Consider the following 14,729-nt stretch of genomic DNA (forward strand, 5'->3'; position numbering starts at 1 on the left):
AATACGTATAACGAACTCCAGCCGTGCGAGACCAAGCGACAGAATCCAATTTCAGAGGGCAGCAGGTGAATGAATTAGCAGAGTCCTCCCTCGCCTTGTTAATGTTCCGGTATATGACACTCGTGGGTGGGAGCGCCGTGTCAGTGATTTAAGATCCAGGCCTGTGCCACTGGTGGGCTCTCCACACAGCCCAGTGGCCCAGCGAAGAGGGTCAGCAATGAGATCAGATGCTTTTAAAGGAATCTAATCATTGGAAAAAAACACACACGGGCTCTGCGCGCGCACACACGCGCATGCACGTACTCAGACGCAAATGCACACACTTTGGCATGTATTCAAAAAGCATATCCTGGCATTGGGGGTCAGGCTCGGGACGGAAACGCATGGGGAACCTTAATTTGCTAATGCTCATGGCTCCGTTTTCTAAGACACTATTTGTTTACAATTATATCAATCGCTATAGGGAAATTAGCACAGGCCAAAGCACCAAAGGCATGCTCCATCCATTGCAGTGAAACCACTCATCCCTTTCAGGCTCGATAGTTTCCAGTAGCCGTATATGAAAGGTCGCTCTGTTTCCCCCCCCCCCCCCACTTTTTTGTTTCTAATACCTTGAACATAATATGAAACCTCCTACCAATTACTTTCATTACAGTAAAAAAAAATCGATGTGGGTGAGGTCAAAATAATTAGCATCCTCCATTGGAACCTCATTTGCCAGTAAAAAATAACAATTAGCTTCCTCTTTTTCTGACTAGAACAACACAGATTTAGTGCTGGGTATAACTTAGGATAACAAAAAATCTATGTACAACTGAAAGATGGGGAAAATATTGTTAATATGTCGGTGATGGAAACCATAAAGCGCGTGCCCTGGTGCAGTTAGGTGCACAGATTTATTGGGAGGCGTACATTCACACATGGGCCACGCTATATAATGATATGATGCAGTGAAAGCTTTTATTGTGATGGAGGGGGAGGGTAACATCACGTGACTTCTAGACAGCGGTTTACTCTGCACCGTAGATGTGTTCCGCAGGATGAATGATGAGCAGCTTTCACTTTGTGCCCTTTTGACACGTGCCAATTAGGCACGCTGTCTAATGGAAAATACACATTTAAAATTCGTTATAGCCAGAACGTCACAAGCTTATTTTTGGAAGTCGATATCAATACAGTATATATATAAAATGACTAAACTGTAACGAAAAATTGAATGAGAAAACATTTCAATGGATATGCAAATTTTCCAGCTGCTAATATTCACGTTGAAAATGTGAAAAATCGCTCAAAGAAACACACAAGGATGGACACAAAACTTGGAATATCTCCAAGAGACAATGCGATATTCACACGGATTACGTAGAATACGTAGCCTTAGCATGCCTGGTATATATATATGAGCATACTGTTTACCCAGGAGAGTGTTGCCAGGCTTTGTCTTCCTGCTTCGTGATGTTTAGCCAATTCCTTACAGTGTAGATTTGCACATTGGGAGGAAACAGGAATATCTGGAAAGAAAAAAAAACACCCACATTTTACCCACGGCAATAATCAGGTGCCTTATACACAAATCGCAATTTTCCTGCAAGTGGATCGCCAATGCAGGCACCATCGCTGTGTGATCCACCAACACGAGCTTGAATGTCAAAGCAACGTTGAACCCTGCTTAAACGGGGGGGGGGGGGGTGAGTCTGGTCTGTACTTGACAGAGGTGGGACAAAGTCATTGTTATGCAAGTCCAAGTCGAGTCGCAAGTCATCAAATTCATGACTCGAGTCTGACTCGAGTCCAAGTCACATGACTCGAGTCCACATCTCATAGGTGGGACAAAGTCATTGTTATGCAAGTCCAAGTCGAGTCGCAAGTCATCAAATTCATGACTCGAGTCTGACTCGAGTCCAAGTCACATGACTCGAGTCCACACCTCTGGTACTTGACACTTGGATGGGAGACTTCCAGGTCATAACCAATTGATTTAGGATTGGGGTTGGGGGAGGGGGTGCCGCAGAAATGGATTCATGAATCTGTCCGCACAGAGTGAAATGTTTCTGGATGCATGCGTGGGTTTTCTCTGGCTTTTTTGGTTCCATGTGCACACGGCAAGTTGTGCAACGTTCCTAAAGGACCCTGTCCGTACGCGTTCTCTGCAATATTAAAAATGTTCCGATTTAAAGCTTTCGTGACTGCAGGGATTCATCTTCTTGGTTCTTTTGTAGAAGGAAAATAATAAAATAATGAAAATAAAACATAATAAAATAATTCTCACGACGTTTCGGCCACAACGCAAGCAGCCGTCTTCAGGTGGAGAACAGGTCTGTCGAGAAGGCAGAGTCTGAAGTGCAGAGTCTAAAGTGCCTTTTCGACAGACCTGTTCTCCACCTGAAGACGGCTGCTTGAATTGTGGCCGAAACGTCATGATAATTATTTTATTATGTTTTATTTGTATTATTTTATTATTTTCCTTCTACGTGACTTTACCGAAAGAACCAAGAAGATTAAAAATGTTGACTGTGTTTATGGTATTGCCGCTGAGCTCGCGCACCACGGAAATCTCCCTTTGTAAAATAGCCGAGAAACTGGCTGAATGGGATCGTCCACGCAACACGTAAACAAACTCACTTAAACTTGGCATTACACGTGGCAAAACACTCATTCATGAAATTGGCCAAACATGCCATTGCAATTCTAGATTTGAAGCTTTCGTGACTGCAATGATTCCTACTCTTAGTTCTTTCGGTAAAGTCACGTAGGTAAAAAATGAAATAAAAATTAATAAAAAATGTGTATTTCATGTTTTACCTACGTGACTTTACCGAAAGAACTAGGAGTATGAATCCCATTGCAAGACCCTTCTTAAACGTTTCAAGGCCCAGGGTAAATGAGAAGCTCCACATTTATTCAAGCATCTAAGTTTATACCCTTAACCGACACTGACCGGTTTGGTGAATTATGGTGAAACAATCCCCCCCCCCCAACTGGCACAGCATTGGAGAGGCCTTCATCCAGCAGTGAATTGACAGTAAGCTGTAAACTTCCGTCCTACGTATATTTTTATGCTATTTTACCATACAGGATTGTTAGTTCTCTTTTAACGTTCGGTTTTACACATAGGCGGAGTTTTACTCCTATATTTTGAGGAGGGCATGGGTTCGCTTTGCCCTTCGCATTAGGAATCGCGGGTGCATAGAATTAATGTATCTATTTTTTTTAATCTTAATTGTAAGCTACTGAAAATAACTTAATAAAGGTGTTCAGTTTGGTTGGGGCGTTGCCCCCACCCCCAGCAAAAATTCGCCCATGGTTTTGCATAAACTTTGAATGCCACTTTGCTGTTTTCCATGTGAATTTAAACGTAATTTATCTTGAGGATTATAATCTAACGTTGCTTCGCCAGAATTACAAAGTGTAACGTGTGCCATTAAAACATTCACACATTTGTGAAATATTGATACAAAAAGGCACACTTGTGAAGGGGCCCGCTCTTGAAATTCACGTGAAACGCAATTTTGATTTAATGTGGCTGAAAAATCTCGCTGTCGCTTGGAAACGGAGATTTATAAAAGTGAAGGCAAATTGGACAATCTCGTCGCTGAGACATGCTCTGGTTTATAGGCAATGACATCACACCATGTGCTTGCATGCAACGGGAAAAAAAACCTCGAGATGAGATGGGCCGATGTTGGTTTATTTATTTAGTTATTGCCTCTGAATTGTCATTCGCAAAAGGTAAGAATCGCGTGTTAGCTTTTTTGCCTTTTGACTGTAATCGCCAATTGACTAATTTTGTGGGCAAATTTAGAATTTGGAAAATTTGGACCCTGGATTGCCAAGCACATGGTGATGATCACGTTCGACTTGGTAGGCCTTGAGCAACACAGGCGAGTTCAAGAACCAGTGCAGTACAGTTCATTGTGCTCGTTGAAATGTCGAATGGAGCTTCATTGGCAGCAACATTGAATGGAACCAATGGAACTGCAGCTGCTGTGCTCTTTCATCTGGTCAGTTACGAACTGCCGCGAGCATTTGACACATTGCATCTGTCTGGTGGTGCAGGATGGCATGGTGGTGATTACCCTTTTGCTTCTATGCCATTGCAACTCTTGCTCAGTCCAGCTGCTGGTATGGTGATTACAGTGTGTGAGAAGTCCTACTGTTATGAAAAGTCAAACTGAAGCACGGCCATACAATCAGCATATTTATCCCGAGTGTTGTAAACGCCAGAGGCATGGAAATAACGAATGTGGGCTGGCGCCATAGACTCTCCTCGCTCGCATGAACTGCGTGATTCAAGAGTTTGTCTTCGGTGCTGGCTTGTGCCACACCAGTGCGGGCAAGGGCAGGTTTGCGCACACCTCCGATAAGCATGGTTGGCTACGTACAGTGCAAAAGAAGTTCAACATACATACAGTGCAAGTCTGTAATGGTCCACTCGTCTTGCAATTTGTATCAATTGTTACAGTTTGAGCTCGCGTTTTTGATGCTAGAAAAGATTCATTTTGTGGTCAACGTCCCACACCAGGTTCACCCAGCCAGAATCATAATTTGTATTTATCCTGGACCGCCATGCAGCCTGGCTGCCAGGCAACAAGGAGGGTTTCATTAATTTGGCAGCTCAGACTTGCGGAGACTGATTTTTTTTCTGAGCATCTTGAACATTTGTGGCGATTCATTTGTTGAACCTGAGCACACGAGACCCGCAATGGTCTGCAGCCCTTGTGATGCAAGGGAATTGTCACGATTTTGGGAGGGGGCGGGTCACGGTTTGATCGATAAATCAAAAACATGATTACACGTACAAAGTTGTTATTGTGGTGAATGTTGTGCCTATAGTGGCTGCAGGCGTTACGTGAACTAACTGCATAGAACGTATATATACGAGTTGAAATGATAGATTCTCTTCCACGTGTGATTCACAGCATGATTTGTGATTGTGCGAATTAATGACTACATTGCATCATTGCACCCCCCTCGTACGGGGGGCAATACATTTTTTTTTCACATTTTCTCACTCTTATTGTGCAGCGCTGCATCTCCCATACACACATTGGCACAACTGTGAATATATGTAAATACATCACCCAATAGCAACGTCGAAAAAAAAAAGTTATGATGAATCGGTGCACAGCAGTCAATAAGAAAATGTGGCTGCAATCAAAACATCAGCATTGTATAAAATTGCCTGTCCACGACAGAGGCGGAGCGCAAGACTTTTCACGAGTCCAGCGCTCAGAGGTAGTGAGTGACCCAGGACACATGCCGCTTCGATGCATGTGCCACTTTCGGGAGCGGGGAAAATGACTCCCAGCCAACAGAATTGCAGTGAGTGACAAACACTTGGTGCGTTCCGCTGTTCCGCTTGCCTACTGTCCGGCATTAACTGTGACGAATGAATCATCCCAATAACCATATGCTCGCATGCCACAGTGCAAGGGAACTGCTGACAAAACAAGGATTCTGTGTTGAGTTCCGTTTCGCTTTGCCACTCATGAACGGGTCTGCATTGTATGTGCACACGCACTTGTGTAGATACCGTGTTTGGTGTACTGTATACGTTTGCATGTGCTGCATACGTTTTATACATGCGTCACTGTTGATAATTGTTTTTTTACCCTTCTATCTGGCAACAAAACTGACACCTTTTTTTACAAGGAGTCATGTTTGCATAGACCACAATACCTGCAGTCATAATGCAAACAAAAACATAACTCTGATAATGATATGCACTGTCCTTGAAGTTGAATGGTCCACACCCGAGACAGCTTTCCTTAGAGCCTAGGCTCACATGGGTTGGACGCCAAAAGGCGCACTGAGACTAGGCTCTAAGGAAAGCTGTCTCGGGTGTGGACCAATCAACTTCAAGGACAGTGCATACATTATCAGAGTTGTGTTTTTTGTTTGCATTATGACTGCAGGTATTGTGGTCTATGCAAACATGACTCCTTGTAAAGAAAGTCTCAGTTTTGTTGCCAGATAGAAGGGTAAAAAACCAATTATCATATTTTTTACTGGAAAATTAGGTTCCAATGATGCGTCACTGTTATTAACCTTAGCTACTTTATGTGCATAGGATATACCACGGGGGAGCTATGGTACAGTGGTGACACACAACACGCTATGAACCTAGTCATCCGAGTTCAATTCCCGGTCACGGCTAACATAAGTAACAAGAATACCCCAACCAGTCCGGGCCAACGCTCCTCTCCCCAAATTTGACAAGCGTGGAGAAGTGTTATGTAAATGCAAAAAGAGTAGAGGATCTGCGTGACCAACTCATGTCTGCCAAAGGAGATAAGCGCTCGCCCTTGCTCATCTGTGCATGGCGATGTTTTGAATATGCCATGTCATAATGGAATCTTGGTGAGTAATCACAGTCTACATATTACAGGGTTGCATTTTTGATATATCCCACCGTATTTAATTTGCACTTCATCCCATAATAACCTATGCATCATTTGCGTGTAGCAGCAGCAGCAGCAGCAACGACAACAAAGCCACCAAAATGAACCCATTAACATTTCCATCGACAAGCAGGTAACGCACACTATGCGCAGTTATGTATGCAATTGGTTCTGGTGATAGCATCATCTCGGCGTGTAAACATTAGCCCAAGAGTCACATTCCTCCGTCGGAACATTTACCCAAACATCCTTTAGCAGTGTTCTTGCACACTGTAAGCACAGCATCTATGCACCCATCACATGCACTGGCGACACCCTTGTGAGAATGTGAATACCATTGCCCCCTGATTTGACTTTGACTTAAGTTGAATACACACCAAGCATGATGGATTATGCATCTACCATTGGCGTCACATGTTTGGCAGGATAGGCCCTTTGAAGAGACCAACAACAACAAAAAATAACTCTAAAATGTCAATTCAACGGTGAGGAACTCTGTAGGATTAAATTCGTTCCGAAAGCCAGCCACTCACGTGTAGTTTTACTATGAACGAAAACACCGGTTAAAATGAATTGTAAAAAGATAGGGGTTAAAAGTGGCGGCCTTGCAATAACCTCCTCAAATCGCTGTTGGTATTTGGCCTACTGTTCCATGCTGTCTGAGCTGGGAGATCAAATCAAACTGGCGACCTTCAAATCAAACTTCCAGTGTGTGCACCACGCCAGCAATATTAAGTGCACTCCATAATACAGTTTTTTTTGGGTTAGATCGCGTAAATATGTGTCGTTTAACCCGCCGTCACCCGACACGGCCAATTAGTAAGGTTTGTCACGTAAACAGAACGTGCCAATTCGTCACTAGTACAGCACACCGGTGTGAGAGCAAAGCCACAACATTTACAATGTGAGTACGACGATTCGCCAGTAATTACAACTAGCTTCATCAGGCAACAGCCAGATAAACTATACTGTTGGAATATGTTTGTGGCCAGGTATTTCAGGAATGAAGTTTCAAATGTCTAGTTATATCTGAATCTGAATTTGCTATTTCTACACGGTGATAGGAACTCATAATTCATATGGGATTTAAAAAGAAAATGCAGGTGGCTGAATGGTAATGTATTCATTTGAAAATTTGACCCGTGGGACATTGTAGTGGTCTGTGGGATTGAATTGTCCTCAGTGCAGTACACCTTCTTTCGTCAAGGTCAGATCATTTTAGAGTACCTCTCTCAACATTACTGCACTCTGATGAAAGCTGCTTTAGCCCCTTGGAAAATTCCAGCATGTCTCTTTACCTCCTGCCCTTCACATATTACTCAATCTAACACCTTCCATAGCACCCGTCTCTCGGGGGTAAGGATGTCATATTTTTTGGGAATCGCCTTTTTGCCTGTCCACGACGCCAAGGTTTACCAATGACTTTTACAATTGTGCTCGGACGAGTGAGGATTTGGAAAGATGGGAGATTTCTGCAACAAAACACACAAGCTGAATGTTATTCTTCAGCCCCTACGATTGCTACTTCAAGCAGATTCACAGGTACCCGCTGCTTCCTAATCCATGCCGTAAAACATCTCTTCCCTGCATTACTGGTTGCTATGACCACTATCTCGCGCAATGTGAATGCACCCACGGTAGTTATACGTATCATCAGCAGTTATGATACATGTTTCAGTGTAAATGCAGGTGCACGAAAGAATATAGAGAGCCTTGTTTGCGTCATTTATTTCATGCTTGGAACTCATTTTGTACCAAACAACGAGGCCGAAGAGATACAGGGTCCCGACTGGTGTGGAGTGCATTTACTCAGAGGTGAAACTGTTCTCGAGTTATATGGAAGCAGCCAAGCTGAGCTGAGCTGAGCCTCTCTGCGATGTGCTTTCAGGTTGTACCGCATGTTGTCCGGCACGAGGTCCGACGTTTCGTTCCGCGTGCTGGCAGCGTCATCCAGAACGACATGGGGCACCACGGTGGCGAGATGTTAGCTACCTCGCCTGGTATACAGGACGTCGTGGGTTCGATTCCGACCCTGACACCTGTATATTTGGAGTTTGCGTGTTCTCCCCGTGGTCGTGTGGAATTTTCTCCAGGTCCTCCGTTTTTTTTTCTCCACGTTTAGAAACATGCGTTTGGAGTATTTGCTGCTATAAATGTCCACGTGATAAGCCACTTCGTTGAGCTACCATTTGTGGCCAGGTCGCTTCTGAAAAATATCTATATGGCTCAGTGGGCCTTACCTGGTAAATACAAATATTATTTGGGTCTTTCGGTAAAGTCACGTAGATAGGTTCAAAAAAATTACAAAAAACCTACGACGTTTCGATCGCAACACAAGCTTATGTTGCGATCGAAACGGTCATCATCACCTGATGTGGTGTGATCGAAACGTCGTAAAATATGAATTCCTACAGTCACGAAAGCTTTACGTCGAGATAAAATACAAAGAGTTGAGTTAGTTTAAATAGAATGGAGCAGCTTACTTTCTCTCTCGATTATACAGGGTTGCTGGCTGCTACCGATGTTGATGATGTAGGCCAGCTGATGTGACTTATTAACTTCATCACTTATACATTTTTACTTAAAACTTTCGTGACTGCAGGAATTCATATTTTTGGTTCTTTCGGTAAAGTTGCGTAGATAGAAAATTATTTTATTCACTTTTTATTTTTTCTATCTACGTGACTTTACCGAAAGAACCAAGAATATATATTCATCACTTATGCATACAAGCTCATCACTCACTTGTGCATATGTGGTCAGTTCCTGAACAAACTTCCAGCACGTGGAGGGAAATGTCTGACATCATGTCGAAGATCACGCAGTACAATTGGAAAACCTATCGAAGACCTGTACAGCACGTACATGAAATATCAAGTAGGAGCTGAAACTTTGGTCCTCCATCCCTATAGGTTACCAAGTTCACCTGTTGGAGGCCTCCAATGAGACATTTTGCTCACGTGGCTCCGTTTTTATGACGTTTTAAAACTGGGCCCTCTGATGGATCATTTTCACGTCATTGATTTTTGCATATGTTGGTTTATCCTTTGCTATCTCACTGGCATATTAATATTTGACATCGGTGCTTTGAAATATATTTAGATTTCCTTTTTTGTGACAATATTTAAAGTGCTCAATAATTTAAGAAGTATATATATATATATTTAAATAACACCATTAGTTTAAGTTCAAGTTCATTTATTAGGTATAGCCCTGTGAGCCATTCGGCTCTTGAATCGGGTGCAACCGCAACAAACAAAAAAACAAACACATGAACAAAAACATCTTAAAGTGAATATGTGACTGAGTGTAATTAGAAAATCCAAGAAAAGACAGGAAAATATTGCAGAAAAAGCACCGTACACAAAAATGTGCAAAAATCCCAGTGGGATGCAAGTCAAACAACAACAACCACAAGACAACTTAGATTAAGGCCATCAGTCTAACTCTGTACTACAACAAAAAAACATGGCCAAACCAAAAAACTTATCGAAAATCACCAAAATAAAGCCATAAAAGCAATGAAACAGTGATCATAGGAACTGTGACCGAATTTTCACAATAAACGACGTAAACAACATGTACTACCAAACTCTGCAGCCATAGCTGGCTGCATGAGTCACTCCACAACAGTAGGAGCATTACTCCCATAGAGGCCTCTGCCGTAACAGTGTAGGATTTCCACGACTGCCTTCGAGTCACAAATGGAGAAGAGAGATGCGCCGTGCTTGTGTAGTGGGGAAATCCTAACCTTTTTGACTCCCACAGAACGCTGATGTTTGTGTAATGATATTACCAGGATTTAGGTCTTCAGCTGCAAGGTTTATGTTTCGTCACAGTTGCTTGGTGGCAGCAGTGATTTGCATAAAGATTACTCACAGACAGTTGGGGTGGGTGGGGGGGTGTTCAGGGTTGAGAGCACTTGGCTCAAGAAAAGTCGTTCAGAGTCGACCACTAAAAAAACGGCGTCATAACAACGGGTGCGTTCGGCCTCGTACGAAAAGTGTTGCCAAATAGAAGAACGGCGTGATAGCGCAAAACGCGTTGCGTGAAAACGCGTTAGGCGATGACTTAACCCACTCCCATTTCGATGATGTACGTGTACGTCATCGGTTTTTATTCGGAGTCCGTTCCGGAAGAAAAACTCAAATGAAATAAATCTTGACTTAAGAGCTTTCGTGACTGCAGGAATTCATATTCTTTGGGTCTTTCGGTAAAGTCACGTAAATAGGTTTGTTATTTTCTTTGAACCTATCTACGTGACTTTACCGAAACACCCAAAGAATATAAAATGAAATAAAATAACTTTATCGGTACTGAGGCACCCACAAGGCCATGCGGGAGGGTTTGTTGTACAGTTTAGCACCAGCTATCATAGAGTGTGGTTGTGTCGCTATGGTTCTCTGCGGTGAGTACTTCGTCTCTCGAAATAATGCCTCTCTAAAAAAAATGTGCTGAACCGCTTGCGCGTTCCAAGATTCGGCGGTGAACGGGACCCACCACGCAACTTTGCAGACGTCTCTGAACGGGACAAAGGGTTAATAATGTAGGTGCTCATCTTGGTTCTTTTGGTAAAGTCACGTAGAAGGAAAATAATAAAATAATAAAAATAAAACATAATAAAATAAAATAATTCTCACGACGTTTCGGCCACTACGTGACTTTACCGAAAGAACCAAGAAGATGAATCCCTGCAGTCACGAAAGCTTTAAATCGAAATGTAGGTGCTGCGTGTAGTTGAAAGAGATGGATCGCTCGCCCGCTGCTTGCTTGTGCCGTGGCCGTGCTGGGTGGGCCAGGAGCTGCGGCGCGAGCTCGAGGAGTGGAGCCCGGAGAGCGGGCGGCTCGACTGGGGGTCGCTGCGGCCTCACGACGCGGCCGCCCTGCTCAAGCTGTACGTGCGAGAGCTGCCCTCGCCGCTCCTCACCGAGCAGCACCAGCCGGCCTTCGCCTGCGTGCAGAGTGAGCCGCACTGCCCTGCCCGATGCACGCACACCGTGCCCACACACACACAGAGGACAAAGACAGCCCGTAACAGACTGTTGGGGCAAGTGCTGTTAGCGAGTAGCAACTATGAAGGCCGGCACAACACATGGGGGTTGGTGGCCAGAACCACGCCCGGCCCGCCTTTGTCTCCATAGTGGACTAATTTGAGACTGATTCGACCTAGGAAAGGCACAGAACCGGGTCGGATAATTGTCACCGGTGTTGGCCGTCTGCGGGAATTGAACTCGGGTTGCCGGGTTCATAGCGCAGTGCACTCACCGCCACTACCGCTGCCAACACACACACACAACCATTACCCGACTGAAAGAAATATTTATTTTAAGTGGATGAGTGTATTCCATAAGGCCATGTGGTTCACAACCCTGTGGTCGTGGGGCTCTCAGTGGTTCGCAAGGCTGTGGGAAGTTGGCTGCGAAATTGTTACAGTGATAATTATTCTTCAGAAAACACCACATTGCTATTCTGCATGGTGTGGAATTGGTCTTCGTTTTAGATTATTGTCCTTCCCCCCCCGCGCACCTCCAATTTGTACGGTTGGCTACGTACGGTGTGAAAGAACTTCAACATACATTCATACATCAGCATTTTAAATCCTTTGAATGCATGCAAATGTTAAAATAAATGTTACGCGAATATTTGTCGTCGGAAATTTAAGCTTCTATTTAGATACGTGCATTTTAAATTGTTATTTACGTACATTTCATTTTCAAAACGGTGTGCACATTGCTATAGCCATTTATCAACCCACTGTTTTATCGAGGCCTCCCCACTAGAGTGCCAGTCGTGGGGTTATTTGACCATACTTCATCACGGACAGTGTCGGTTGGTGATGGGATGGCCTGGGACCAGTTCACATTTTAGTTTGTTGTCCTACCCCCACACCTCCGATTATCATGGTTGGCTAACGTATGGTGCGAAAGAAGATCAACATACACACGTACAAGTCATGGCCAGGGAGAAAACTCAGGTCACCGGGTCAAAGAGCAGTACGTTAACCGCTGCACCACACCACTCCCCTTCACTAACCCACTCAAACTGCCAAAGAAGATGAAGTATGGTCAAAACCTCCCACATGACCCGACATGGCACAGGGTGGGAGGTCTTCATCCAGCAGTGGGTTAACAAAGCGCTGAAAATTATTATTGATTTTATTGCCATACATATGTTTAACATAGATGTGTACAATTCTTTGAGACTGGCGGCTTGCTTTACCAAGAATGCCACCGTTGATTTTCAGCGAATGTAACAAAGCTCCCACTCCCTCTCTTTTCTCATCCCCCCCCACCACCAACAGGCATTACGCTGCTCAAACATCAACTCCAAGCTCTGAACCTGTTGGTGTTGCTACTGCCAGACGCAAACCGCGATACGCTCAAGGCAAAGCAGCTTAACAGTTTCCAAAAAAAGAAAAATAATTTTACGTGAAGGCTTATTAGCAACACTTGGTAGCCACAGTTACTGGGGAACTCCTCAGCTGCTTCGTCCGCCGGATTGATGTTCACATGTCTGGCGAAGTCGGTGCCTTCCCGCAATGTACATTGCAGTTGTGCCAATCCAAAATATTTAACAGCCATCTATTTGTTCAAATGTTATTACCAGACAATGGACATATACGGCTTAAATCCTCCCCCCCCCCCCATTTGTGTATTTCCACTTAGCAATGTGAATGGGTGCATCACAATGAGGCCATCGGCAGGTTGTGCGTGGTGGGGTACAATGTGGGCACCTCGTCAAAGGCATCTGACCAGTGTGGAAAAAGTATGCCGAATGCCCTCGAGAGGGGCTCTCTATAGCTCCCCTTAGCAGGGATTTGTGGTGGGTTAGCAAGCAATTGCGGGGCTACACCTTTTAACTTGATACATTTTGATAATTGAAGAAATGGAATGCAAGTTATAGCAGCCTGATGCAGGATGACTTTAAATGTATTCTTAGGTTTTTTCGGTAAAGTCACGTAGGTAAAAAATTAAAATTAATAAAAGTAAAATAAAATAAAATCACGACGTTGCGGAGGCAACACAAGCTTCCGTCTTCAGGTGGAACCGTCACAGCACGATAGCTGTAATCAAGTGAGAGAAATACCAAGAAAACACTTGATACAGCTATCGTGCTGTGACGGTTCCACCTGAAGACGGAAGCTTGTGTTGCCTCCGAAACGTCGTGATTTTTATTTAATTTTTATTTTACTTTTATTAATTTAAAATTTTTACCTACGTGACTTTACCGAAAAAAACTAAGAATATGAATACTTGCAGTCACGAAAGCTTCAAATCTAGACTTTAAATGTGTGACACGGAGACCACCCGCGTTGCAATTGTGGGGCGAGTGGAAAAATGGGTGCCCAATTATTTTAAACTCTAGTATCGGCCGGAAGGAAAGAGAATTCCCGACTGCACTATCTCTCTCGCAAGGAAAACCACCACGCCACACGGTAGCCAGCACAATTAACCTTCCTTTACATGTATCAAAAACATCCTCGAAGCCTTCTCACGGCACGCTTTAAGATATTTTGCGGGGGTCGACTTTCCAAGCCACGGTAATTGTACACTTTTCTAAACAAAGTCGCGCGCTTCATGTCTTAAGCATAACAAGCACTCTGAACGCTGTGAAGGACCAATACGGTCTGCAAGCAGGGCCTGTCTAAACTACAGCCCTCCGCAGGCCAAATGTGGCTCCCGCCAAACTTCTCGGTGAATTCGGGCCCCCCCCACCCCGAACCCAAGCGTCACTCGAATTTGCGATAAAAAAACGGCCCGCGACAGCATTGAAATCCTCTTCATGAAGCGAATTATTTCACGAAAAACTGCGCGAGATAATTAAGTGAACCATAAAGGGATACGTGTCGGCTCTGCGATCATGATATTTTTTGGGGGGAGTGTGTGGGGAAGATCGGTGGTGGGGGACGCACACCTGAGGACTGCAAGCAGTTGCCGGCTTAAGTGTCGTACTCAGGTGCTTCTATTTTTATTAATCTTCTCTGCCTTCCCAGTCTCATTTTTCCTCTCGTTACATGAAAAAAATCGTCTACGTTTCTCACGTCGCTCTTTTGAACACATCCCACGTCCGTCCCATGTGCGTTTGTATTGTCTGTCCGTGGCCCATGGGTCTCTGCGTGTGTGTCAATCCAGTCCTCGATGCAAAAGGTTTATAGACACCTTGCCTACAGTAAATGGCACCAAGGTGGAGCATTAAAGGACATTTTCTCTAGAGTATTTCAACCCAAGAACATGCATTACCGTTAATGTGTTGATGATAAAACGCAGGCACAGGAGGCCTTAGCGCAGAGCTTGCAAGCAGGGATTTAAAACAAAGCTGCTTGTAACA

General features: G+C 44.1%; 1 protein-coding gene across 4 annotated transcripts in view; it reads left to right on the forward strand.

The window, feature by feature from the left end:
* Positions 1–14,729, forward strand: part of LOC144931696 (rho GTPase-activating protein 18-like) — a 44,821-nt gene that overhangs the window by 20,861 nt on the left and 9,231 nt on the right. For 3 of the 4 annotated variants that reach the window (XM_078855869.1, XM_078855868.1, XM_078855870.1), the window contains exons 9-10: positions 11,201–11,363; positions 12,703–12,785. In XM_078855869.1, coding sequence (XP_078711995.1) covers positions 11,201–11,363; positions 12,703–12,785 — 246 coding nt within the window. The remainder of the gene's footprint in view (positions 1–11,200; positions 11,364–12,702; positions 12,786–14,729) is intronic. The other variant, XM_078855871.1, reaches the window with a different exon arrangement.

Source organism: Lampetra fluviatilis, chromosome 4, assembly GCF_964198595.1.
Source record: "Lampetra fluviatilis chromosome 4, kcLamFluv1.1, whole genome shotgun sequence".
NCBI classification, from domain to species: Eukaryota; Metazoa; Chordata; class Hyperoartia; order Petromyzontiformes; family Petromyzontidae; genus Lampetra; species Lampetra fluviatilis.